The sequence below is a fragment of the Mobula hypostoma genome, chromosome 4 (assembly GCF_963921235.1).
Source record: "Mobula hypostoma chromosome 4, sMobHyp1.1, whole genome shotgun sequence".
Taxonomy (NCBI): Eukaryota; Metazoa; Chordata; class Chondrichthyes; order Myliobatiformes; family Myliobatidae; genus Mobula; species Mobula hypostoma.
Window position 1 is genome coordinate 75271585 of NC_086100.1, and position 27894 is coordinate 75299478.

General features: G+C 37.2%; 1 protein-coding gene across 3 annotated transcripts in view; it reads left to right on the plus strand.

Annotated features, from left to right (window-relative positions):
• Positions 1–27894, plus strand: part of LOC134345410 (cohesin subunit SA-1) — a 281646-nt gene that overhangs the window by 247458 nt on the left and 6294 nt on the right. For all 3 annotated transcript variants that reach the window (XM_063046029.1, XM_063046032.1, XM_063046030.1), the window contains exons 15-30: positions 5881–5998; positions 6442–6545; positions 7015–7107; positions 7218–7307; positions 10452–10655; positions 16223–16293; positions 18732–18819; positions 19142–19222; positions 21510–21602; positions 21862–22036; positions 22467–22606; positions 23024–23125; positions 23204–23352; positions 24013–24141; positions 24398–24603; positions 27600–27774. In XM_063046029.1, the coding sequence (XP_062902099.1) occupies positions 5881–5998; positions 6442–6545; positions 7015–7107; positions 7218–7307; positions 10452–10655; positions 16223–16293; positions 18732–18819; positions 19142–19222; positions 21510–21602; positions 21862–22036; positions 22467–22606; positions 23024–23125; positions 23204–23352; positions 24013–24141; positions 24398–24603; positions 27600–27774 (2018 nt within the window). The remainder of the gene's footprint in view (positions 1–5880; positions 5999–6441; positions 6546–7014; positions 7108–7217; positions 7308–10451; positions 10656–16222; positions 16294–18731; positions 18820–19141; positions 19223–21509; positions 21603–21861; positions 22037–22466; positions 22607–23023; positions 23126–23203; positions 23353–24012; positions 24142–24397; positions 24604–27599; positions 27775–27894) is intronic.

Below are 27894 nucleotides of genomic sequence, written 5' to 3' on the forward strand. Positions count from 1 at the left end.
GAGCCACCTGGGTATTGGAAGGTTTCCACATGCTCCATGGGATTCAAAATAAATTTGGTATAATTATTCGTTATTTTCCCCAAGTAACCAAATTCTTTGTCGGAGCACTTAAATATGACATCCTATCTTTTGTAAATAAGGGCCCCAAATATTCAAGAATGTTAGATAATTATCTCTTAAATTATAAGTAATTTTTTCAAGTGGAATAGAACTAGCCATTTCATTATTCCAACGATCCATACTTAAATACGAATCAGATTTCCAAGTAACTGCTATAGTCTTCTTAGCTACTGCCAATGCAATTTTTATAAATTCTTTCTGATATTTATTCAATTTAAGTTTCGGTTTTATCCCTTCAATATCACCTAATAGAAATAATACAGGGTTATGTGGAAGTTGAATTCCAGTAATTTGTTCCAATAAGACTCTTAAATTTATCCAAAAGGGTTGAATTTTAAAACAAGACCAAGTAGAATGTAAAAAAGTACCAATTTCTTGATTACACCGAAAACATTTATCAGATAGATTTGAATTTAATCTATTTATTTTTTGTGGTGTAATATATAATTGGTGTAAAAAATTATATTGTACTAATCTAAGTCGAACATTTATTGTATTTGTCATACTGTCCAGACAAAGTCTTGACCAATTTATTTCATCAATATTAATATTCAGATCTGTTTCCCATTTTTGCTTTGACTTATGGGTTCCTTGTTTAATTGTCTGTTCTTGAATCAAATTATACATACAAGAAATAAATTTTTTAATTTTCCCTTTTTGAATTAAAATTTCAATTTCATTAGCTTTTGGCAAAAACATTGTTTAACCCAGCTTACCTATTAAGTAAGCCCTTAACTGAAAGTAGCAAAAGAAAGTATTATTAGATATTTTATATTTATCCTTTAATTGTTCAAATGACATCAATATACCTCGCTCAAAACAATCTCCTATAAATTTAATCCCTTTTTGGTACTAATTATATAAAAGTTAATTGTCCATTGTAAAAGGAATAAGTCTGTTTTGAAACAAAGGTCTCCTTGCTAATAGAGATTTCTGTGTTTCCTTATCAACATTTATCTTATTCCATAATCAATCAAGTGTGTTAATATAGGAGATTCTTTCTTTTCCCGTATCCATTTAGATTCCCATTTATATATAAAATCTTCAGGTTTATTTTCTCCTATCTTGTCTAGTTCTATTTTAATCCATGCTGGTTTTTGATCATCGAAAAAAGATGCAATAAATCTAAGTTGATTTGCTTTATAGTAATTTTTAAAGTTTGGAAGTTGTAACCCTCCTAACCTAAATTTACATGTCAGTTTTTCCAATGATATTCTTGACATTTTACCTTTCCAAAGAAATTTTCTCACAGATTTATTTAACTCTTGAAAATATTTCTGTGGCAATTGTATTGGTAATGTTTGAAACAAATACTGTAATCTCAGAAATATATTCATTTTTACAACATTGACTCTACCTACTAATGTTATTGGTAGTATCATCCATTTGTCAAGATCTTCTTGAATTTTTTTCAATAGTGGTAAATAATTAAATTTATATAAATTCTTTACATCACTATCAAGTCTTATACCTAAATACTTTATACCATTTACCGGCCATCTAAATTGGGTTACTAATCGACATTGACTATAGTCTCCTTTAGTAAGAGACAAAATTTCACTTTTATCCCAGTTTATTTTGTAACCTGATACCTTCCCATATTCATCCAATCTAGAAGATAATTTATGTAACGAATGTTGTGGGTTTGTTAAATAGATCAAAACATCATCGGCAAAAAGATTAATTTTATATTCCTCTTGGTTAACTCTAAAACCCATAATATCTGGATCCAATCTAATTAGTTCTGCTAATGGCTCTATCGCCAATACAAATAGAGCAGGTGATAGTGGACAACCTTGTCTAGTTGACCTTTTTAGCTGAAATGGTGTTGAAATTTGAGAGTTTGTCACTACTTTAGCTTTAGGGTTAGAATTTAAAGTTTTAATCCAATTTATAAAAGATGTTCCTAACCCATATTTTTCTAATACTTTAAATAAAAAATCCCATTCTAATCTATCAAATGCTTTTTCTGCATCCAAAGCTACTACTATACTCTTCTCATCCCATTTTTGTGCCAAATGAATTATACTGAGTAGCCGAGTTACATTATCTGCCAGTTGTCTATTTTTAAAAAATCCTATTTGATCCATATGTGTTAATTTTGGTAAATATTTAGATAATCTATTCGATAAAATTTTTGCTATTATTTTATAATCCGTATTCAATAAAGAAATAGGCCTGTATGATGTTGGTTTCATAGGATCTCTGTCCTTTTTTGGCAATACTATTACAATCGCTGTTGAAAAAGAATCTGGAAGTTTATGTATTTTTTCTGCTTGACGTATTAATTCCATAAAAAGAGGAAATAAAAAATCTTCAAATTTTTTATAAAATTCAGGTGGAAAACCATCTTCTCCTGGAGATTTATTACTTTGAAGTGATCCTAAAGCTTCTTCAACTTCTTTTAATGTAAAAGGCATATCTAATCCCCTCTGTTCTTCCAAATTCAATTTTGGAAGAGAAACTTGCGATAAAAACCTTTCTATCTCATTAACATCGTTTTGGGATTCTGATTGATATAATTCAGAATAAAAATTTTTAAAGGTTTCATTTATTTCAAGAGGTTTATAAGATATTTTATCTGCCCTTGTTCTAATTGCATTTATTGTTTTGGAAGCTTGTTCTGTTTTCAACTGCCAGGCAAGAATTTTATGTGCTCTCTCACCTAACTCATAATACCTTTATTTAGATCTTATAATTGCTTTTTCCGTTCTATATGTCTGAAGTGTATTATATTGTAACTTCTTATTGACAAGTTGTCTTCGTTTTTCTTCTGACATATATCTTTGTGATTCTTTTTCTATTCTTGTAATCTCTTTTTCCAATAGATCTAGTTCTGCCATATATTCTTTCTTAATTTTAGACATATAACTTATTATCTGGCCCCTAAGATATGCTTTCATCGCATCCCATAATATAAATTTATCCTCCACTGAATGAAAATTTGTATCCAAAAAAAATTGAATCTGCTTTTTCATAAAATCACAAAAATCTTGACGTTTTAATAATATTGAATTAAATCTCCATCTATAAGCCACTTCTTCCTTATCAGCCATTATTATTGTCATTAATAAAGGAGAATGATCTGATAATATTCTTGCTTTATATTCCATATTTTTCACTCTGTGTTGAATATGCATTGATAATAGAAAAAAATCTATCCTTGAATAAGTTTTACGTCTGTGGGAATAGAACGAAAAGTCTCTTTCTTTAGGATTGATTCTTCTCCATATATCAATCAAATTTAAATCTTTCATCAATGATAAAGTTAGATTTACCACCTTCGATTTTATAACAGCCTTGGTTGATCTATCTAAGACTGGGTCTAAGCAAAAATTGAAGTCGCCTCCAATTAATATTTTTTCATGTGCATCCGCCAAATTCAAAAAAGTTTCTTGTATGAATTTTGCATCATTTTCATTTGGTGCATAAATATTCATAAAAGTCCATAGTTCGGAAAAAAGTTGACAATGTATAATCACATATCTCCCCGCAGAATCAGTTATTACATTTTGTATCCTAATTGGTAACGTTTTATTGATCAAAATTGCTACTCCCCTCGCTTTTGAATTAAATGAGGCCGCAACAACATTACCCACCCAATCTCTCTTTAGTTTCTGATGTTCTGTTTCTGTTAGGTGCGTTTCCTGTAAAAAAGCTAAATCTATCTTCATTTTTTTAATATATGTTAAGATTCTTTTTCTTTTCACTGGTCCATTAAGCCCATTAACATTAAAACTCAAAAAATTCAATAAATTAGTCATTATTCTTAACAAAATTACTCCAATCTAAAACATTACTTATCTTCTCAACTCTCATAGTTCCCTGGGGAATCACTTTAAACTTCACCATGATGCTATGTGTTCCCCCCCCAACCTTCCAGGCAAAAAGAAAAAAAAAAGATAGAAAAAAAAAGAAAAAACAAAATACCCCCCCACTAATGTTGTGAATGAAAAGATACACAACACTACCCCCCTCCATTTTACGGGTCGCGGCAAAAGCCACGCTTGCACACATGATTAACGTAGCAATCGATCAGTGCTTCTTCCAGCTCCCCCGCAACAAAAAAAAGTTATATATATATATATATATATATAAACAAAATTGGTATTATTATTCCCAGCTAATTTCCTCCAGTATTAACCTTTCTTACCCCCCTCATATAATTAATACTATATTTATACATTCATCCAGCTTCAAAAATCCAACAAATCCATTCTTAAACCCAATCTTCATCTTCAATCTATCTCCCTCTCCTGAGTTTGTTCTTGTATCTGGTGAATATTCAGAGAATCTTGCACAAACTGCTCTGCTTTCTGGTAGTCATCAAAAAATCTTTTTTCTCCACCAGACAAAAAAATCTTCAAAGTTGCAGGATAACGCAGTATAAATTGATACCCACGCTCCCATAGGGTTTTTTCAGTGGATTAAACTTCTTCCTTTTCTTCAAAAGTTCGTAACTTATATCAGGGTAGAAAAAAACTCTTTTCCCTTTAATTATCAATGGCCCTTTTCTATCTTTGGCAGCTCGAACAGCCGCCTGTAGAATCCTTTCCTTGTCTTGAAATCTTAAGAATTTTATTAAAATCGATCGTGGATATTGGTCATCTTTTGGTTTTGGTCTTAAAGCTCTATGTGCCCGCTCAATTTCAATTGATCGAGCCTCCTCTCCCATTTGTAAAACCTCCGGGATCCATCTTTGGAAAAATTCTATTGGCTTATCTCCTTCCATACCTTCTGCAAGACCAACAATTTTTATATTATTACGTCTACTGAAACTTTCCAACATGTCCACTTTCTCCAAGAGTCGGTTTCTTTCCGAGTTCCAGACAAGCAAATCATTTTCTGTTTTTTCCACTCTATCATTCATAAGCCCCATTTCTCTTTCCATCTTCTGAAGCTTCTTTTCCATTTTGTCCTGTCTTTCCATAACTTTATTATAGCATCTCTTCGTATCTCTAAGCTCTTCTCTTACTTTCCTTAATTTAGCCGTTGATCGCAATACAGCCTCTCCTATGTCTCTATCATCTCCTTTACTTCCACTCGCTTCCAATTCTTCCTCCTCTTCTTCATCTGTGTTCTCTGCAGAATCCAGTTCTGCCTCTGAGTCATTTTCAATTGCTGTGGGTGTCGGTTCTTGTAGTTTGCGTTGTGTCGATTTGCGCATGCACTCTTCTTTGCGCATGCGCAATTCCGTTGTCTTCTTCGGAGCAACCTGTGCCACCGCCATTGCTCCCTGTTCTACCGAAGGAGATCCAACCTGAGTCCGAGGCTCCATCGTTGCAGTAGGCCCTTTTTTCTTCCCGTCTCGCGGCTGCTTCGCAACAGCAGACTTCTTTTGTTGCGGTTTAGGAGGCATACCGTAAAGTAGTCTTACAAAGTTTATAAATAGTTTTCAAAAAATATTTACCAACTTTGTTTTATTTAAACGGTACTTTACTGATTTGTTGCGGGAGAGCTGAATTTACACGTCTCAATCCCACGTCATCACGTGACGCCCCCCATGTATTTATACTTTGAGTTGAAATTTGTTGAAGGGCCACAGTTTAGAGCCCTCCTGCCTTTGCATGCAAGTTCACTAAAATCTGTAATGAAACTTCATGAGTTATTGGTTTGAGCATTGTAAATGAATAACAACTGACAACATACTCATGTTAAATAAGAAGAATAATATGGCATTATATTTTTTGAATTCAATCTGTTCTTTAATCCAGTAGTTCAATCCAATTAATTGCTTTTGTTTTCCAATTTACATTTCAGTTGCATGAACATGCAGCTTATCTTGTGGATAGTCTGTGGGAGAGCTCCCAAGAACTTCTGAAAGATTGGGAATGCATGGTAGAACTGCTTCTGGAAGAACCTATACAAGGAGAGGAAGGTAATTTCAGTAACCTTATCTTAATGTACAAGTCCATGTGGAATGCATAAAATATATGTAAAATATCATGCTTTATATAGGTGGTTTTCTGAATATTACAGTAGCATAACAATTCCAAGCTCTGTTTATCTGACACCTTAAAAGAACTTCTGAGATATATACATGGGAAAGTTGTGCAGTCCAAATAATAACTTATTTGCCATGATTGACTTAACAATTTTTGATCTCTGTTGACATGCTTACCTTCAAATTTCAGTCCATCCATGTTAGTACAAACACCACTGTAAAGAGTACACAATAGGCTAATCAGCTGGGAAACAGCCAGCAAGTGTTATTCAATATATTGAAAGGATAATATTTTTATAAAACAAAAGTTTTATTTGCTTTTACATTTTTACCAGGTGTCTATATCATTAATGTTGAAATTGCTTAATCTTTGCTAGGTATGACTGACAGGCAGGAAACTGCACTTATAGAGCTAATGGTCTGTACAATTCGTCAAGCTGCAGAGGCACATCCTCCAGTTGGAAGAGGAACAGGCAAAAGGGTAATCATTTACTGCTGAAGAGAAACTTGTTGTATTGCCAGATTTGTGTTTTCTGTTTAATCAAAGCAAAATATTTCTATTGAATAAGGAAGGTATATTTTAGTTGTAATCAGGACCTGTGGATATAAATATTGGTTAGGTTATGTTATTTGCATAATCACAATTGAGAGGAAAAAGTTATGCTTATAAAAACAATGTTGGCCAATTCCTCATCTCTGATCCTTCATGCACCATGACTTGATATGCTCTGGATAAACTGAACTTACACTTAAATCACCTTGCACAATGACAATAGTGCGCATCTCCATCCACTCCCAGAGGCTCTGCAATAGCGTTTGTGGTTTTTTTCTAAATTTCAATTTCCATATTATTCAGTTACCAAAGTTTAGCATGAATTTCATCATTTTTGATTAGATAAACTCTTGCTGAAAGGTGAAATTTGAAATGTTGTAATACAATCTCTCTGCAGGTGTTGACTGCAAAGGAGAGAAAAACACAAATAGATGACCGGACTAAATTGACAGAGCAGTTCATTGTAGCACTTCCTATGCTGCTGGGAAAGGTAACATTTTTTTTTAGTTTTGAATTCTCAGATGATAATTCAAATGCTGCAGCATACTAAGTCTTACATTGGAATGTCTATTACTGACTTTGGATTCTTCTTTCTTCTAGTATTCAGCCGATTCTGAGAAAGTGGCAAATTTACTACAAATTCCTCAATACTTTGATTTGGAGCTTTATAGTACTGGAAGGTTGGAGAAGGTAAGGGATAGCAGGAGTTTTTCTATAATGCATTGTGCTTCTATATTATCTCAAAATTGCACATTAAATAATACCTATTTGTAAGTGACTTACAAAGCAGAAATTCCGTCTCTAGATTCAGGTTAAGTGTAAACTGGAATATTTCATTTGTTTTCAGGATCTCAATACCTTCAACTATATTCTGTCTGATACTTCCATTCACAACAGCGTGGAAATATTTATCACAATTAACCAACTACTCCATATGGAAAGGCACACAAGCTTAATTCTGGTGTATTTTAAAATATATTCTTACACTAGATTTTTATTTACCTTACTAAAACAAAAATTATGGGTAGTTTAAAGATATTTTGCTATTTGCTTTATGTGATGTCAACACACTAAGTTGATTTCAAAGTGAATTTAATGTGCCAAACTTCAATTAAAGTAAATAGAGGATGATGTGTTTTAAAACTGCATATTAGGATGAATATCTAGGTGAAAAGCAAGTTCCCTGAACTACATGATCGCTGGATCTGAAAGCATATCTTATGAGGATAAGTTGGGCGATCTAGGGTTTTTCTCTTTGGAGAGAAGGAAGATGGGAGATGACTTGATAGATGTGTACAAGGTAATAAAGGGCAGAGATTGAATGGACAGCCAGAGATATTTTCCCAGATGGAAATGGCTATTACAAGGGGGCATCACTTCAATGTGTTGGGAGGAAAGTATAGAGAAGATGTCAGAGGTAGGTATTTTACACATTGAGTGTTAGTTGTGTGGAACACGTTGCCAGGGATGGAGGTAGAGACCAATACACTAGGGACATTTAAGGGACTCTTTAATAAGCATGTGGGTGGAAAAAAAATCAAGGGCTATGTAGGAGGGAAGGGTTAGATTGATCTTGGAGTAGGTTAAAAGGTCAGCACAATGTCATGGATTGAAGGATCTGTATGGGCTGTACTGTTCTATGTACAAATGAGACTACTAGCTACATCAGTGAATGATGTTAAGAATAGTTGAAGTCTTTTCTGGCCCAAAGTATCCTGTTTATCCCGCTGACAGAGGATGTTTTGGATTACGTTTTTAAAATTATTTTAACAGTGTTCCACATTGGATCCTGAGCTGTGACAGAATGTGATTTCACTTTTGAATCACGTGAGGAGACCAGACATTTAGTTTCAAAGAGAGGGAGTCACATAGGGTAATAATGCATGTTAACATACCCCAAAAAGAGTGAGAAGTCCCTGTCGAGAATTTAATAACTGAGACTGGAGTTTGATTCTGGCCGTTCTCCTGGTAACTGTGTGGGTTTCTGTCAGGATATCATCTCCATCCCAAACAAAAAGCTGCTGGGTTCATACAGTGCCTAGAAAAAGTATTCAGAACCCCAAGAAGTTTTGCTGTTTTATTGTTTTACACATTGAATCGCTGTGGATTTAATTTGGCTTTTTTTGACACGATCAACAGAAAAAGACTTTTGTGTCAAAGTGAAAACAGATCTCTACAAAGCGATCTAAATTAATTACAGATATAAAACACAAAATAATTGATTGCATAAGTATTCACCCCCTTCAAATCAGTATTTAGTTGATGCACCTTTAACAGCAATTACAACCTTGAGTCTGTGTGGATAGGTCTTTATCAGCTTTGCACATCTGGACACTGCAATTTTTCCCTAATCTTCTTTACAAAACAGCTCAAGCTCTATCAGATTGCATGGGGATTGTGAAGAAACAGTCCTTTTCATGTCCAGCCACAAATTCTCAAATGGATTGAGGTCTGGGCTCTGACTTGGCCACTCCAGGACATTAACTTTGTTGTTTTTAAGCTGTTCCTGTGTAGCTTTGGCTTTATGCTTGAGGTCATTGCCTTGCTGGAAAACAGATCTTCTCCCAAGTCACAGTACTCCTGCAGACTGCATCAGGTTTTTCTCCAGGATTTCCCTGTATTTTGTTGCATTCATTTTACCCTCTACCTTCATAAGTCTTCCAGAGCCTGCTGCAGTGAAACATCCTCACAGCATTTTGCAGCCACCACCATGCTTCAGAATGGTGTATTTTTGATTATGTACAGTGTTTGGTTTATGCTAAACATAGTGTTTGATCCACTGGCTAAAAAGCTCAATTTTGGTTTCATCAGATCATAGAAACTTCTTCCAGTTGACTTCAGAATCTCCTACATGCCTTTTGGCAAACTCTAGCCAAGATTTCCTGTGATTTTTTTTCAACGGTGGCCTTCTCTTTGCCACTCTCCCATAAAGCTGTGACTGGTGAAGCACCCAGGCAGCAGTTGTTGTAAGTGCAATCTCTCTCATCTCAGCCACAGAAGCTTGTATCTCCTCCAGAGTTGTCATAGGTCTTTTGGTGGCCTCTCTCACTAGTCCCCTTCTTGCACGGTCACTCAGTTTTTGAGGACAGTCAGCTCTTGGGCAGATCTACAGCTGTGCCATATTCCCATTTCTTGATAATTAACTTAACTGTACTCCAAGGGATATTCAGTGATTTTGAATTTTAATGTATCCATATCCTGACTTATGCTTTTCAATAACCTATCTGCCGAGTTGCTTGGAATGTTCTTTTGGTGTAGTTTTTGTCAGGAAACTGACTCACCAGCAGTTGGACCTTCCAGATACAGGTGTATTTTTACTACAGTCAGCTGAAACAACTTGACTACACACAGGTTTCCAAAACCAGATCTCCATTTAACTAATTATATGGCTTCTAAAATCAATTGGCTGCACCAGTGATGATGTGGTGTGTCTTATTAATGCGGGTGAATACTTACACAATCAATTACTTTGTGCTTTTTATTTGTAATTAATTCAGATCACCTTGTAGAGATCTGTTTTCACTTCGAAACAAAACAGATTTTCTGTTGATCAGTGTCAAAAAAGCCAAATTAAATCACTGTTAATCAGTGTTGTAAAACAATAAAACATGAAAACTTCCGGGGGGGTGGGCAGGTTGGGGTGAGTACTTTTTATAGGCATTGTAGGCTACCATAAATGGCAATTGACGAAATATGCAGTATTAATGAGTGAAATGGTTGATGGGCATATTAGAGAATCAAGTATCAGACTAAAATGAGGTCATGATGCATCAGGCATTGATATTATTCATATAAATAAGGAACATGTACTTATTTCACTTAATTCTCTCCCAGCATTTAGATGCATTATTAAAACAAACCAAGTTTGTTGTTGAAAAACACATCGAGTCAGATGTATTGGAATCTTGCAGCAAGACGTATAATATTCTGTGTAGCGAAGAATACACGATCCAGAACCGTGTTAACATTGCACGGAGTCAGATGATTGATGAGCTGGTAGAGCGATTCAGCCAGTCAGTTGAAGACTTGTTACAGGAGGTGAGTGCAAATTCTATTAATAAATAAATCTGTTCAAGAGTAGTAGAAATCTAAGGTCTGATTGCTGTTTAAAGTTCAAAGTCAAGATTTACTTTTATACTTAAGTTTTTTTCAATACCTTCTGCTCTTTTATGATGAGGCATGATGCAGTGAGAAGTATATTATCAATATGTTGATTATAACACAATGGAAGACAGCTAATGAAGATGATGTAGTGCAACATTTGACAAGGTTCTTCATGTAGACAAGTACATTAAGTTACATTGAATCCACATTGAGTTGATAAGTTGGATCCAAAGTTGGCTTAGTCATAGAATTGAAGAGTAATGTGAAGTTGACACAAGATTGGATGCCGGAAATAATTACAGAGTTAACACATGAAATGTGGGAGGATAGTGAATGTTTCAGGTTGAGACCATTCTTCAGGACTGGAAAGAAGGAGGGAAATGACTGGTGTAAAAAGCTTGGAGTGGGTGCGAGGAGTGGAACAAAAGAAGGTGGGTGAAGGGACTCAGAGAGTGGGATTAGTAGAGGTCAGTGGACTAGAGAATAAAAGGAAGGAGGTAAGGTAGGTAACTAGAGGGAGGAATATGTGGGTCAGGGACAGATATTCTCTTTCCTCTCCTCCCGAATAGATTCCTCCCTTTGGTTCCTCTTTATTCCATGGTCCACTATCCAATCAGATTTCGCATTCTTCAGTCCTCTGTTAGTTTCACTTATTACCTCCCTACACTTGCGTCATACCCAATTTCCACCTCTCTTACCTAACGTCCCTCTCTCACTTAGATTCAACTGTAATTTGCCTGGTCTTGCTCCACCCCTCCATAGAAACCATAGAAAAACTACAGCACAGAAACAGGCCTTTTGGCCCTTCTTGGCTGTGCCGAACCATTTTCTGCCTAGTCCCACTGACTTGCACATGGACCATATCCCTCCATACACCTCTCATCCATGTATCCGTCCAATTTATACTTAAACGTTAAAAAAGAACCCGCATTTACCACCTCGTCTGGCAGTTCATTCCACACTCCCACCACTCTCTGTGTGAAGAAGCCCCCCCAATGTTCCCTTTAAACCTTTCCCCCTTCACCTTTAACCCATGTCCTCTGTTTTTTTTTTCTCCCCTTGCCTCAGTGGAAAAAGCCTGCTTGCATTTACTCTATCTATACCCATCATAATTTTATATATCTCTATCAAATCTCCCCTCATTCTTCTACACTCCAGGGAATAAAGTCCTAACGTATTCAACCTTTCTCTGTAACTGAGGTTTTCAAGTCCCAGCAACATCCTTGTAAACCTTCTCTGCACTCTTTCAACCTTTTGAATATCCTTCCTGTAATTTGGTGACCAGAACTGAACACAATACTCCAGATTCGGCCTCACCAATGCCTTATACAACCTCATCATAACATTCCAGCTCTTGTACTCAATACTTTGATTAATTAAGGCCAATGTACCAGAAGCTCTCTTTATGACCCTATCTACCTGTGACGTCACTTTTGGGGAATTTTGTATCTGTATTCCCAGATCCCTCTGTTCTACTGCACTCCTCAGTGCCTTACCACTTACCCTTAATGTTCTACCTTAGTTTCTCCATCCAAAGTGCAATACCTCACACTTGTCCGTATTAAACTCCATCTGCCATTTTTCAGCCTATTTTTCCAGGGCCAAATCCCTCTGCAAGCTTTGAAAACCTTCCTTACTGTCCACTACACCTCCAATCTATGTATCATCAGCAAATTTGCTGATCCAGTTGCTGACCGTCTCCCCACCTTTTATATGATTACCTCCCTCTTTCTTTTCGGTCCTTATTAAGGGCCCCGGCCCGAAACATTTCCTCAATAGATGTCTGACCTGCTGAGTTCCTCCAGCATTTTGTGCAATAATGAAGTCTTTTTTTTCTAATTTGAGGGTTAATGCAGAGACCTGTTGTTTGTTTTTTATATATTTTTTTTACATGAAAATGTAGATAGTCTGCTCAGTAAGTTTGCAGATGACATAAAAATTGGTGGATTTATGGGTAGTGAAGAAGGTTGCCAAATGATACAGCGAGATATAGATCAGTTGGAAATTTGAGCAGAGAAATGGCAAATGATATTTAATCTGGGCAAATGTGAGGTGACATGGTTTGGAAAGTCAACTGCTAGAAAAAGCTACAGTGGATTCCAGTTAACAACAGGAATTCTGCAGATGCTGGAAATTCAAGCAACATACATCAAAGTTGCTGGTGAACGCAGCAGGCCAAGCAGCATCTGTAGGAAGAGGTGCAGTCGACGTTTCAGGCCGAGACCCTTCGTCAGGACTAACTGAAGGAAGAGTGAGTAAGGGATTTGAAAGTGGGAGGGGGAGATCCAAAATGATAGGAGAAGACAGGAGGGGGAGGGATAGAGCCTTCCTCCAAACTAAAGGTGCAGCTATGGGCACCTGTATGGGTCCTAGCTATGCCTGCCTTTTTGTTGGGTTTGTGGAACAATCTATGTTCCGTGCCTGTTCTGGTATCTGTCCCCCACTTTTCCTTCGCTACATCGACGACTACATTGGCGCTGCTTCCTGCACGCATGCAGAACTCGTTGACTTTATTAACTTTGCCTCCAACTTTCACCCTGCCCTCAAGTTTACCTGGTCCATTTCCGACACCTCCCTCCCCTTTCTAGATCTTTCTGTCTCTGTCTCTGGAGACAGCTTATCCACTGATGTCTGCTGTAAGCCTACTGACTCTCACAGCTATCTGGACTATTCCTCTTCTCACCCTGTCTCTTGCAAAAACGCCATCCCCTTCTCGCAATTCCTCCGTCTCCGCCGCATCTGCTCTCAGGATGAGGCTTTTCATTCTAGGACGAGGGAGATGTCTTCCTTTTTTAAAGAAAGGGGCTTCCCTTCCTCCACTATCAACTCTGCTCTTAAACGCATCTCCCCCATTTCACGTACATCTGCTGTCACTCCATCCTCCCACCACCCCACTAGGAATAGGATTCCCCTGGTCCTCACCTACCACCCCACCAGCCTCCGGGTCCAATGTATTATTCTCCGTAATTTCCGCCACCTCCAACGGGATCCCACCACTAAGCACATCTTTCCCTCCTCCCCTCTCTCTGCATTCCGCAGGGATCGCTCCCTACACAACTCCCTTGTCCATTCGTCCCCCCCATCCCTCCCCACTGATCTCCCTCCTGGCACTTATCCGTGTAAGCGGAACAAGTGCTACACATGCCCTTACACTTCCTCCCTTACCACCATTCAGGGCCCCAAACAGTCCTTCCTGGTGAGGCATCACTTCACCTGTGAGTCGACTGGGGTGATATACTGCGTCCGGTGCTCCCGATGTGGCCTTTTATATATTGGCGAGACCCGACGCAGACTGGGAGACCACTTTGCTGAACATCTACGCTCTGTCCGCCAGAGAAAGCAGGATCTCCCAGTGGCCACACATTTTAATTCCACATCCCATTCCCATTCTGACATGTCTATCCACGGCCTCCTCTACTGTAAAGATGAAGCCACACTCAGGTTGGAGGAACAACACCTTATATTCCGTCTGGGTAGCCTCCAACCTGATGGCATGAACATCGACTTCTCTAACTTCCGCTAAGGCCCCACCTCCCCCTCGTACCCCATCTGTTACTCATTTTTATGCACACATTCTTTCTCTCACTCTCCTTTTTCTCCCTCTGTCCCTCTGAATATACTTCTTGCCCATCCTCTGGGTCACCCCCCCCGTCTTTCTTCCCGGACCTCCTGTCCCATGATCCTCTCGTATCCCCTTTTGCCTATCACCTGTCCAGCTCTCGGCTCTATCCCTCCCCCTCCTGTCTTCTCCTATCATTTTGGATCTCCCCCTCCCCCTCCAACTTTCAAATCCCTTACTCACTCTTCCTTCAGTTAGTCCTGACGAAGGGTCTCGGCCTGAAACGTCGACTGCACCTCTCCCTACAGATGCTGCTTGGCCTGCTGCGTTCACCAGCAACTTTGATGTATGTGGATTCCAGTTATTTGGGCCATCGGTTAATCGGGGTAGCTACTTATATGGGACAACTCTTTAAGAACAAAACTATTAGCCAGGATTCCCTTAGTTAATTTGGGACACTATGCTGCTTGATTGGGACAGGAGAATGTTGCTGAACAATTTCTAACTAGCAATCAGTCATGTGAATGTGTGTGGCGGTTAGACAGGACACCGTGTTTAAAACAAACAGTTTTTAAACAGAGTCAGTTGTGTGTGCTTGTGTTCAAAAAGCAGTGATTTTTGTCATGATAGTTGGCAATAATTAAGCAGTAAGACAATTCAGAGTGGTTTCAAGCATTCAGTCTTGAAGATGCCAGATACAGACAGAAGTGAAATTAAAACAATTTCACTACTTCGACAAGTTAGGTCCTATGAAGAACTTGAAGGTATTCACAATCAGCTTGCGTATTACAATGCAATAATCGAAAATTGTATGAAGGCAATCCATTATCTGCACCAGGTGAATGCACTGATTTTGTTCATTTATAGTCAATCAAAAGGACACTGCATCATATACTTGATCCATCAATAACTATTAAGAACTAATATACAGTTTTATAATACTGCAGTACTATTGATAGTGTTCTAATTTATTCAATATTTCATTTAGAGATATAATTTGTTACTCAGTTAAATGGTAGCTTGCCTTTTTTTAAATACCTTTTTAACTATTTCCATGAAACTTTGGGGCCCAGTTAACTGGAATTCACTCTATATGGTAGGACCCTTAGGGGCAATAATGTACAGTTGGCTCCTGGGTGCAAGCCCATAGCTTCCTTAAAGTACCAACATAAGTTGATAGGGTGCTAAAGAAGGTGCCTTCACTGGTCATTTGTATATAAAAATTGGTTGTTTTTGCCGCTGTATGAAAACTTTGGATTGGCCATATATGGAGTATTGTCTGCAGTTTCAGTTACTACACTGCAGAAATGATGTGGAGGTTTTAGAAAGGGTTCATAATAGGTTCTCCAGGATTTATTTTTGTTTAGACATACCACGCAGAATAGGCCCTTCCAGCCCAACGAGCCATGCTGCTCAGTAACCCACCTATTTAACCCTAGCCTAATGACAGGACAATTTACAATGACCAATTAGCCTACTAACCGGTAGGTCTTTGGACTGTGGGAGGAAACTGGAACTCTGCATGGTCATGGAGAGAGCAAGTGCCTTATAGGCAGCACAGAAATTGAACTGTATTGAAGGGTATAGGTTTAGGGTGAATGGGTAAAGGTTCAAAGGAAATTTGCAAGGCATTTAACACACAGAGTATTAGGCACCTGGAGCAAGTTGCTAGGGGAGCTGATAGAAGCAGATATAATAGTAATGTTCAAAGGCATTTAGACGGATGCATTACCAGGCAGTAAATAAAGGACACAAACCATGTGAAGGTAGATGGGATTAGTTGGCATCATGGTCATTGAAAACATAGGATGAATAGCCTGTTCCTGTGCTGTAGCATCCTGCATTCTTAGTTCTATAGAGGGCTATAAAGTAGAATTTGCTTTTATTTGGCTGCTTATTTAAGGTATTTTTAATGTATAAACAATTTTATTTATCTTTATAGGGTGAAGAAGCAGATGACGATGACATTTATAATGTTCTCTCCACTTTGAAGAGGTTAACTGCCTTCCACAAGTACGTAGGAGTCAGTTTCTACTGCATATGAAGAATGTTGTCTTTAGGAGGTGACACGCAGAGCTTTGGATCAAGTTTTATGGAGTGATGGAATGTGGCTTTGGTTCTGTGTTACCCTAAATGGCAAGGTCTGCACCATCTCATGAGGGACAGGTGCCATGGGCTAGTTTAAAGCTACCCAGAATCCGCCATGGGTAGCTTGCGTAGATCTCTGAAAGAAAGGCTTTTATCCAGAATTTCAATAGTGGAGGATGAACATTGATGTAAGTCTGTGGTTTTGTTTGGAGTTTTCAACATTAACACGAAGTATACAGGCACAAAACTTGCTGTTTGGTTTTGTTTGGAGTTTTCAACATTAACACGAAGTATACAGGCACAAAACTTGCTGAAAGTGCCTCACTGCTGATGAGATTGCACACCTACCTGATTTATGTCAGGAACCTTTCCGTATATTTAAAGAAAAAGTCACTTAAAACATGCAAACAATTAAAAACATTAATCAAACATTTTCTCCATTGAAGTTAATGGTAATGAATCCTGCAGCAAGTCTATTATTATGCAGGTTGTATTTATAATATATTTACTCTGTGCTGGGGAATCCAGTGTGCGGAGTCTACTGGTAGAGTGCATCTGGGAAGTTGCAAGTGGCTGCAAATTTGAGATTTACACATTTCAAATTTCCTGCAACTTGTAGGAGGTAACCAGTTTGCCACAGAGCAATAAGCATTTCCCTGAAAGATCTAGCCCATGGTGTTCTGACAAATAGTCTACAATGAACTAATAATTAGAAATTATATTGAAAGAATGTTCAGGAAATAGGATGATAGTATGTTGAATGTATGCTATTTGAATATTAAAATTTGTGATAAAATTGTGTAAATTTTGCATTCCACCCAATCTTTGTGCCACTTAATGAATGTTTGGTATTATGATGGTCAAATGTTTACTCTAATTCCAAAAAGGCTATTTTGAAGTTGGTAGCCTCCAACCTGATGGCATGAATATCGATTTCTCCTTACACTAAAAGAAAATTCTCTCACCCTTCCCTCCTCTTCTGTTGCCCACTCTGGCCTTTTACCTCTTCTCACCTGCCTATCACCTTCCCCGGGTCCCCTCCTCCTACCCATTGTTCTATGGTCTACTCTCCTCTCCAATCAGATTCCTTCCTCTCCAGCCCTTTATCTTCCCTACCCACCTGGTTTCACTGATCACCTTCTAGCTATCCTCCTTCCCCTACTCCACCTATTATTCCAGCATTTTTCCCCTTCCTTTCCCGTCCTCAACAAGGGTCTTGGCTCAAAGCGTTGACTGTTTCTTCAATTCCATTGATGCTGCCTGATCTGCTATTGCTTTGAATTTCCAACATCTGCAGAATTTCTTGTGATTTTGAAGAATTGCTATTTGATAGGACTAGGCATAATTAAAGTCACAATTTTTTCTCCTTTCAAATTGTTTCTGCCATGGATATAATTGGTAGATTATGAAAAGTGAGATTCCGGTATTTCTAGTCAGATTGCAGTGCGCTCAAATACAGCAGTCTCACCAGCTCTGATCAAAGGTGTAGATGTTTGTCTTGTACATCTTTTTTACAATCCCAAGTCACAGTTGGAGACTAAAAACATTAAGCACTGCAGGAATATAACATCAGTGGGATAGTGATGGAGCTCAACTTGTTCCATACCATTGTTGTACTGTTGCCTGGATTTCTCCTGAAACATTGGACATTGCATGCTGCAAGTGATTGTCTTGGACATTTTTATTGAGATCACAAGACCCTGCTGGACATTGATAATGTAAAATACTGCAAGCCCAGTTCACTGGTTCATTGGTGAGAGCAATGGCAGGAGAGCTGTGTTGCCTCAGTTGTGGCGAGGATGAGGCCTAAGCCGTGGGCTTGCCTGTTGCAGCTGCCCAGGGGGAGAGACGCCATGGTAGTGTGGGAGAGCCACTGTGGGGCACATTGCAATCTGTACTGGGTTGGGACCTAGCCCATCCTGTTGCTGTTGCCCTTCAGTGTTCGCTCGGTGGAAGAACAGAATGGACCAAGGCTACAGTCATGCCACTCAGAGACTTGGGCTATATTAACTTTTTTCTTAGCGTCTATATTTTTCTGAAATTGGTGCTTTTTCTGCTTTGTGCTGTTGGTAGTGTGTGTTGCACCTTGACCCCAGAGGAACACTGTTTCTTTTAGCTATATTCATGTATGGTTGGATGATAATTAAACTTGAATTTGAAGTGGTTAATGTGTTTCAGACTTTACGGTGATTTTATCATGTTTAACTGTCCCATATGGAAATACAATAATAAATAAAAAAATTTGTTTGCCTGCTATAAAAACAACTTGACCTTTTCACTATAACGTGGAACATATGGAGAGCTACTGAACATGATCTTGAGTTCTTCTCTGTTTTAACTTAGATATGTTTTTTTTCCATCAGTGCTCATGATCTCACAAAATGGGAACTGTTTGGAAACTGCTACAGACTTTTGAAGAGTGGAATTGAACTAGGTTCTATGCCAGAACAGGTAAGAATTTCCAAAGATACTTACATACAAGAGTATTTTAAAATCTATTTTTGCATATATTTGCTTTGAAACATTTGGAATAGTTATTTATCTGCTGATTGAATGCTTATCATATGCATAAAAGTTGCTTAAATTTAAGTGAGATGCACAATGCCAAATTTCATTTTGACTAATTAATAAAAAGTAACAATATTAGTGTGTTTTTGTTCATATCTTCATTTCATGGAGCCTGTTCAGTTTTCTACTGTGAACATTACTGACAATTTCTTGAAATTATTTTGCTCCTTTTCCATAGAATATTTTGTTTGTTTTATTACTTTAGATAGTTGTCCAGGCACTCCAGTGCTGTCACTACTCAATTTTGTGGCAACTTGTCAAGATAGCGGAAAGTTCCCCAACTAAGGTGAGGAACCAATCAAGAATATTGATGCTATTGTTTTTTTTAAACAAAACTACTTTTAAAATGGAATTGAGCCTGAAATAGTGGTTATCAATTTTTTTCCATTTGGGTTGCTGTCTTTAAAAAAATGTGTATATGATTTTTTTTTCCTAGAGTCTCTGAGACTGTGCACAGCTCTTTCTGTTCTGCAGATTAATACTGCTATATGACTAATACAATTATATTACACTGTTAGGGTGCTGATAATTTTAGGATTCCTAAATAAATTGGTGTAATTTCTAGAAAGAAATATGTGAGATTACAAACATTTTTGGAAGTAATTATTTACTTTTGACGTTATTGATAATTAATGATATTTATTACTTTTTTTCCCTCTTGAGTTGTTTTTACCTTGTACAAAATCTCCAGCATTTAATCCAGTTTTCATGTTTAAGGAGTTTAAACCTCTCTTAGAAAACAGCTATTCTGTTGATGTAATACATGAGCTAAAGCATGACGTCAAAGTTCAAACTAAATTTATTATCAAAAACATGTATATCACCATATACAAACCTATGATTCATTTTCTTGTGGGCATACTCAGTAACTCCATAATAAATTAACAGCAACCATAAAAGAATCAGTGAAAGACCACACCAACTTGGGCATTCAACCAGTTTACAAAAACCAACAAAGTGTGCAAATACGAAAAGAAATAAATAGTAATAATAAATAAATAAGCAATAAATATCAAGAACATGAGATGAAGAGTCCTTGAAAGTGGATCCCGAGTTTGTAGGAACATTCAATGATGGGGCAAGTGAATGTGAATGACATTATACCCTTTGGTTCAAGAACCTGATGGTAGGGGGGTAATAACTGTTTCTGAACCTGGTGTGGTGAGTCCTGAGACTCCTGTATTTTTTTCCTGATGGCAGCGGCAAGAACAGAGCATGACCTGGGTGCTGGGGATCCCTGACGATATATGCCTCTTTCCTCAGTGTAAATTTACTCAGTAGTGGGGAGGGCTTTACTCTAATAAACTGGGCCACATCTACCACTTTTTGTAGGATTTTCCATTCAAGGGCTTTGCTGCTTCTATGTTAGGCCATGATACAGCCTGTCTTCACTACTCATCTATAGAAGTTTGTTAAAGTTTTAGAATCATGCCTAATCTACGCAAACTCCTAAGGAAGTAGAGGTGCTGCAGTACTTTCTTCGTAATTGCACTAATGTGCTGGGCCCAGGACAGGTTCCCCGAAATAATAACACTGAGGAATTTAAAACTGTTTACCCTTTTCACCTCTGATCCTCTAATGAGGACTGGCTTGTGGAGTTCTGTTTTCCTCCTCCTGAGTCAATAATCAGCTCTTTGGTCTTGCTGCCATTGAGTAAGAGGTTGTTATGACACCACTCAGCCAGATTTTCATTCTCCCTCTTCTCTACTGATTCATCACCACCTTTGATTCGGTCTATGACAGTGCTGTCTTTAGCAAACTTGAATATAGCACTTTACCAAAAGAACCGTTTTCTAATTTACAGTGCTAGTTAAAATAATGCAGGATCTTAACCACATGACTTTTTACAATATGACTTGAATTTAGTTAAACCTATGTTAGAGTGAGTGGTTTGCAATGATGAAAATCAAATGGTGAATGTTGGTTATTTGTTCTATTGCAGTATTACTGAGCTGGAGACTAACAAGTGTTGCAATCCTCTGCAAATTTACTCACTAGGGAATATCTGAAGTCCTTTAGTCATAGATACTGCCTGGCCTGCTGAGTGGAGTGTTTTCCGTTTTTTTTCCCCCAGGTTCCCAGCATCTGCAGCTTTATTATTTTCATTTCCTAAACGGCTAAGGATTAGATCCACACCCAGTATAGCCCACCATTGTGGTTGAAAATGCTTTTTATTTGGAAGAAGTGTAGTTAGTGTATAATTTTAAAAAACATTCAGTGAGAGTTTGGAAAGAAAAGAAATGGGCCAGGTAAGTTCTGAGGTGCTGGGAAAAGAATAAGCTGTTCCAGTATCATATGTGTTTTTGTTGTTATTTTCTGCTTGCATGTGCAATGGTTATCGTAGACCCGTTTTCACTGGAGTTCAGTCGTATGCATGGTCAGTGGATACAAGGCTGCTCCATATCCATGTCACAGCTGAAATTTTCATTTACAATGGGTAGATCTTGATGGCATGAGTAATGCACAATACAAGTAAAAGAATAGTTGAGAGTTACTTTTGTCATCATTTGGCTACAGCTGTCATTACAGTGGGATATTACTATATAAATTAAGGTTGTTCAATACTCTTTCAGGATGAACTACTTGGTTTGAGAAAAACAGTGAAAGCGTTTTGTATTGTCTGTCAGCACTGTTTGACAAATGTCAACCCTTCTGTCAAAGAACAGGTAAATATATCTAATAGTGGTAAGATATTTTGATCATGGGTGATCACACTATTTAAAATCTCATTTCCCTTGAATTTCTTGATCAAAAAGTGAAATATAGGCTTATAAAGAATGAGTTATATAGATTTTATATGCACTTAGCAGAAATTATTTTCAAAGAATGAATGTTTGTGTTAAATCTAGCTAAAAGGTTGATAATAATTTGTCACTTAACATGAAACGTAATTCTTCCATGATCAAGATTTCATTTTGTTTTTAGGCATTCATGTTGCTTTGTGATCTCCTGATGATATTCAGTCACCAGCTAACAACTGGTGGCAGGGATGGACTCAAACCCCTTGTTTACAACCCAGACACTGGGCTGCAGTCAGAGTTGCTCAGCTTTGTTATGGATCATGTATTTATTGATCAAGATGAGGAGAATCAGAGCATGGGTGAGAATGTCTTTGTAAAATTGAAGTTCTTCATTCAGATAAAATAAGCAAGTTGATTAGGGATGTCAGCTGCTTCATATACCCATATCAACATCATTCATGAGGACCTTCATTCACTCTAAATTACTTGTGGATAGAATATTTTTAAATTTCTGAATGGTTACTACCATCAATGTAAAAATTTAACATTTTAAGTGTTCAATAATAACCCACATTAATAACACTAATGATAGATAATTTACAACCGATTTAAAGTGAGTTAAAGCTTTGATTTGGAAATTGTTTTGTAGTGCTGCACTGCTAACTGTTTAGCTCCACTCTGCCATCCTCCCACCCAACCATGTATGAGCAGCAGCAGTTATAGTGGCTGTTTTTGATATGGTACAATTGAAATGTAAATTTGAAACTTACATTACTCTTTTGTGTTCAGAAGGAGATGAGGAAGATGAAGCCAATAAGATTGAAGCTCTTCACAAAAGGAGAAACCTCCTGGCAGGATTTTGCAAGCTTATAATTTATGATGTTGTGGATATGAATGCTGCTGCAGACATTTTTAAGCACTATATGAAGGTAATTTTTAGGAATCATTTTTCTTCAAAATAGAATCACATACCATGACATTTGAGTTAATTTAACTTCTATTATTGCATGTATTTGAATATACTTGAATAGGAACCTGATACTGTACCTTGTCTGAAAATATTGATGTTAATGACGTTTGAGCTCAACTATTTCAGCACAGACAGAGAATAACACCTGTGACCATTAGTTTACAACATTTAGTTGTGCCTTTACCCAATAGATTTAAGTGGGGTACTTCAATTTTATTTTGACAGGCATTATCAGCTATGTATCCTATAATATGTGATTTAGTTGTGTGTTTAGTGTGTGTTTTATTGAAAGTTGTTTCCTTAAGAAATATTAGTGAAAATGAAAGAAGTATGCCAAAGGAAACAATTCTCATGTCTATATATCTTTTCAAAACAGTATTACAATGACTATGGAGATATAATAAAGGAGACATTGAGTAAAACCAGACAAATTGACAAAATTCAGTGTGCCAAGACACTTATTCTCAGCTTACAGCAGGTGAGAAATTTATTATGGTTAATGAATTTTTTTGAAATAATTTCAATGAAATGCTAACTTCCACTGATTTTGCTTTAGCTCTTCAATGAGCTTGTTCAGGAACAAGGCCCTAACTTGGACAGATCATCAGCTCACGTCAGTGGTATTAAAGAGCTTGCTCGACGGTTTGCTCTTACATTCGGTCTGGATCAAATCAAAACCAGGGAGGCTGTTGCCACTTTACACAAGTGAGTAGTAGCAGACCTTACGAGTCCTATCACATTGCACTTCACTGAAACACTGTCAGAGTTACCATTTTGATGCTATTTGAGGCAGCTTTAGGTGCCCTTCATTCTGTTTTTAGCTGCCCTTCATTCTGATTGGTGAGTTGAAAAAGTGGTCTTAAAATATTGCTAATATAAAGGAAAAAATTTAATGAATTTCCAATTGGTGATTAGCGAGTCTTTTCTCAAAGCCATCACTGTTGCTGTTGAATCTTTTTTCTTGTTTGTCATTGCAATACCTTATACAATATATGTATGCCAAATACATTTGTGTAAATGATTTCTCTGTATTGATCTCTACTGCTTTCAAAACCCAGAATTCATTTTTTTTTCCAGAGATTTTTTTTATGCACACTCTTTCTATACAATATCTGTTTGGCTGCACCATTAAAACTTTACCTTATTTTGAATATAACTGTGTAAGTCATATCACTTTTTAAGGTCCCCGCCCCCCCAAATACAGTGTGGATGTTTTGGAATATGGGCATTGGTTGATAAGTAGAAATGTTCCTTAGAGTTTATTATAAAGAGTTGTTTTTGGTTAATTTCTTGGATTTGTCTTGATTATTGCAAAACTGACCTTGTACAGTGTCTCCAAAAGCCATTTATTTGTTTTCACAACAGAGATGGTATAGAGTTTGCTTTTAAGTATCCAAACCAAAATGGACCTGACTATCCTCCTTCAAACCTTGCTTTCCTTGAAATTCTGAGCGAATTCTCATCTAAGCTTCTGCGACAGGACAAAAAAACTGTGTAAGTAGAACATTATTAAATAACTTTCTATAGTATCTAACATACTTGTTACAATAGTTTTGTTTTTATTGCAATAGAAAGGCACAGATGCATTGCTATGAATATTTTTTCCCCAGTTTGTTTAATGCCTGGGCTATATGTTCAAATGTTGCTTTGTGTTTCTGTGGAAAATGTATATGAAATAATAAGAAAATCAATTTTTTTCACATGTTATTTAGTTATTCAGTTATTACAGTCATACACTTGGTTTCTTCAGGCATGCATACCTGGAGAAATTCATGTCTGAGCAAATGATGGAGCGAAGAGAGGATATCTGGCTGCCCCTGATTTCCTATCGCAATTCATTGCTTACTGGTGGTGAAGATGACAGAATGTCAGTGATCAGTGGAGGTAGCAGCAGTAAAGCCTCTACTATACGTAGTAAGAAAGGACGTCCACCTCACAGCAAGAGGCGAACTGAAGGTAAGAAAGAAAGTCATTCAATAATTAATTAATGAGGAATTTTATGCAGGATGGATAATGGAATGTAAAACTACAAAAGATGGACAGCAAAGAGATGTAGATAGCATTATCATGAAGTGCCTATAAAAAAAATATTCACCCCCCTCCCAGAAGTTTTCATGTCTTATTGTTTTACAATATGGAATCACAGTGGAGTTAATTTGGCTTTGACACTGACAACAGAAGAACTCTTTTGTGTCAAAGTGAAAACACATCTCTACAAGGTGATCTAAATACAAATATAAAACACAAAATAATTGATTGCATAAGTATTCATCCCCATTAATATGACATACCAAATCATCACTGGTGCAGTCAATTAGTTTTAGAAATCACATAATTAGTTAAGGTGTCCTTGCTGTATATAAACCTGTGTGCAGTCAAGGTGTCTCAAATGATGTAAAAATACACCTGTATCTGGAAGGTCCAACTGCTGGTGAGTCAGTATCCTGGCAAAAACTACACCATGAAGACAAAAGAACACTCCAAGGAACTCTGCAAAAAGGTTATTGAAAAGCATAAGTCAGGAGATGAATACAAGAAAAATTCCAAGTCACCGAATATCCCTTCAGTTAATCCTCAAGAAATGGAAAGAATCTGGCATAGCTGTAAATCTGCCTAGAGCAGGCCATCCTCAAAAATTTGGTGACTGTGTAAGAAGGGGGACTAGTGAGGGAGGCAACCAAGAGACCTATGACAACTCTGGAGGAGGTACAAGCTTCAGTGGCTGAGATGAGAGAGACTGCACTTACAACAACTATTGCCCGGATGCTTCACCAGTCACACCTTTTTGGGAGAATGGCAAGGTAAAAAATCTCACATGAAACCTCAGCTGGAGTTTGTCAGAACGCACGTGGGAGACTCTGATGTCAGCTGGAAAAAGGTTCTATGGTCTGATGAAACCAAAGAACCGCTTCTTGACCATCAGACCAAACACTGCACATCATCAAACACAGCAACCCTACGGTGAAGTATGGTGGTAGCTGCATCATGCTGTGGGGATACTTCACTGCAGGGGCCCTGGAAGGCTTTTGAAGGTAGAGGATAAAATGAATGCAGCAAATCCTGGAGAAAAACCTGATGCAATCTGCAAGAGATCTGCGACTTGGGAGAAGATTCGTTCTACAGCAAGACAATGACCCAAGCATAAAGCCAAAGCTACGCAGGAATAGCTTAAAAACAACAAAGTTAATGTCCTGGAATAGTTAGACCCTAGTTCAACTGAGAATTTGTGACTGCACTTGAAAAGGACTGTTCACTCACAATCTCCATGCAATCTGACAGTTTGAGTAGTTTTGTAAAGAAGAATGGGAAAAAATTGCAGTGTCTAGATGTGCAAAGCTGATAGGGACCTATCCACACAGACTCAAGGCTGTAATTGCTGCTAAAGATACATCTACTAAATACTGACTTGAAGGAGTGAATACTTATGCGATCAATTATTTTGTTTTATATTTGTAGTTAATTTAGATCACTTTGTTAGAAATCTATTTCACTTTGACACTCTGTCAAAAAAAAGCCAAATTACATCCATTGTGATTCAATGTTTTTAAACAATACGGCAAGAAACTTCCAAGGGAGTTTGAATACATTTTATAGGCCCTGTGTAACATGCCCCAATGAATATATGACAGAATGCTGTAAATACTCATTGAATGAGACAGCATCTATGGAGAGAGAAACCGAGCTAATGAGCAGGGTCACTTTTCACAGTTGCTCATGTGTAGACTTTGTGGTTACACTAACTTTTTAAGCTACCGCCTGGCTTCAAAGGCCCTTTTGACATCACTGCCACATTTGTGTCATCAGAAGGCCTTTTCTCTGTTTCCAAATTTTAAATAATAACTTTTTAAAATTTTGATCTTTTATTAACTTTTTTCAAATGTCTCAGTCAGAGACATTTGAAAAACATAATAAAAGATCAAAATTTTAAAAGTTAAGATATAAAATTTATTTAAAACTTAGTGAACTTTTGTTATCGAAATAAAAATAAATAAGTGAAATAATCAAAAAAAAATTTTAAGTTTCCTAAATTTTTAAATGAACATCTGTGACTTCATATGAATGCAAGAAATGCTGGTGAGTGTATAACTGAGTGGCTAGATACAAAGTCCATTTGTTTCATCTGTTCAGCAATGTTCGGCATTTCAACCAACATTTTAAGCTCAGTGACCTGTTTATGGTTCCAATAAACTTCATTTGGGCGGGGGGGGGAGGAATACAATATTCTCATCCTGTTGAAAATCTGTTACACTTTTAATGTCACTTACTCAAATACCTTGCACTTAAAAAAATTATTGGTAAGCAACTTCAGAATTCAATATTGAATGTCGTTTATTGAGCAATGAAATGGCTTGTGCAACATCAGCTTCCTTGTATATCATTTGGTAGAAGGAGCTTGTAAAAGAGTCTTGTTGGTCAAAAAGATTTCAGTTTGTTTTGCAGATTACATAGTGTTAGCTTCTTTAAGCGGAAAAAATAGATGTTGGAAGCTCACTGCCCAAAAACAGACCAAAGGTAGCCTAAGGTGGTGTGCTTGATTCTTTTCAAAAATAAAAAGTTGGTGATTTTATAGTGAGAACCAAATCAAATTCTGTTTTAGTTTCACTGTACCCATGTCTCCAGCCACATATCCAATGTTACATAGCCTACTAACGGCTTGTTAGCACCTAAATGAAAAGCCAGATTGAAGAGTCATTTTAGTACTGGAAAAAAAGTATTTGAGGGTATCTGCAAAACTTTGGATCAGCTTTAGATGAATGGGTAACAAAGTAAACAAAAGGAAATCTCCAAGAATGTTGTATCTTTTTAACTACGTCTCTTCAGTAAAGACCTATTGAATTATTTCGTAATTTGCTTCTCAATGTTGTTTCAGAATAGGATGAGTCAGAAACAGAATGCAGCAATGATAAATTTATTCCTTTACAGCATGATGTATTTTTGCTTGTTTTCTGTAGAAGAGAGTGTGGATAATACGTGGATGAACAGGAATGATACCATTCAGACTCCAGCAGTTCTGCATGCTCCACAGTTAACTTCTACTGTCATGCGTGAAAACCCTCGGCAAGCAGCAGAACATAATATGGAAGATCAGGAATCTGAACGTGGATCAGAGTCAGATTTTGTGCAGAAGTGAGTGATTTTTTTTGGTAGAAATTCATTAATAACATTAAGTGCTAAATAAATAAATCCAATACTTTGTGGGCCAGTTCATATTTTTAACCTTTTGGTATCTTTGTTTTTAGTCACCAA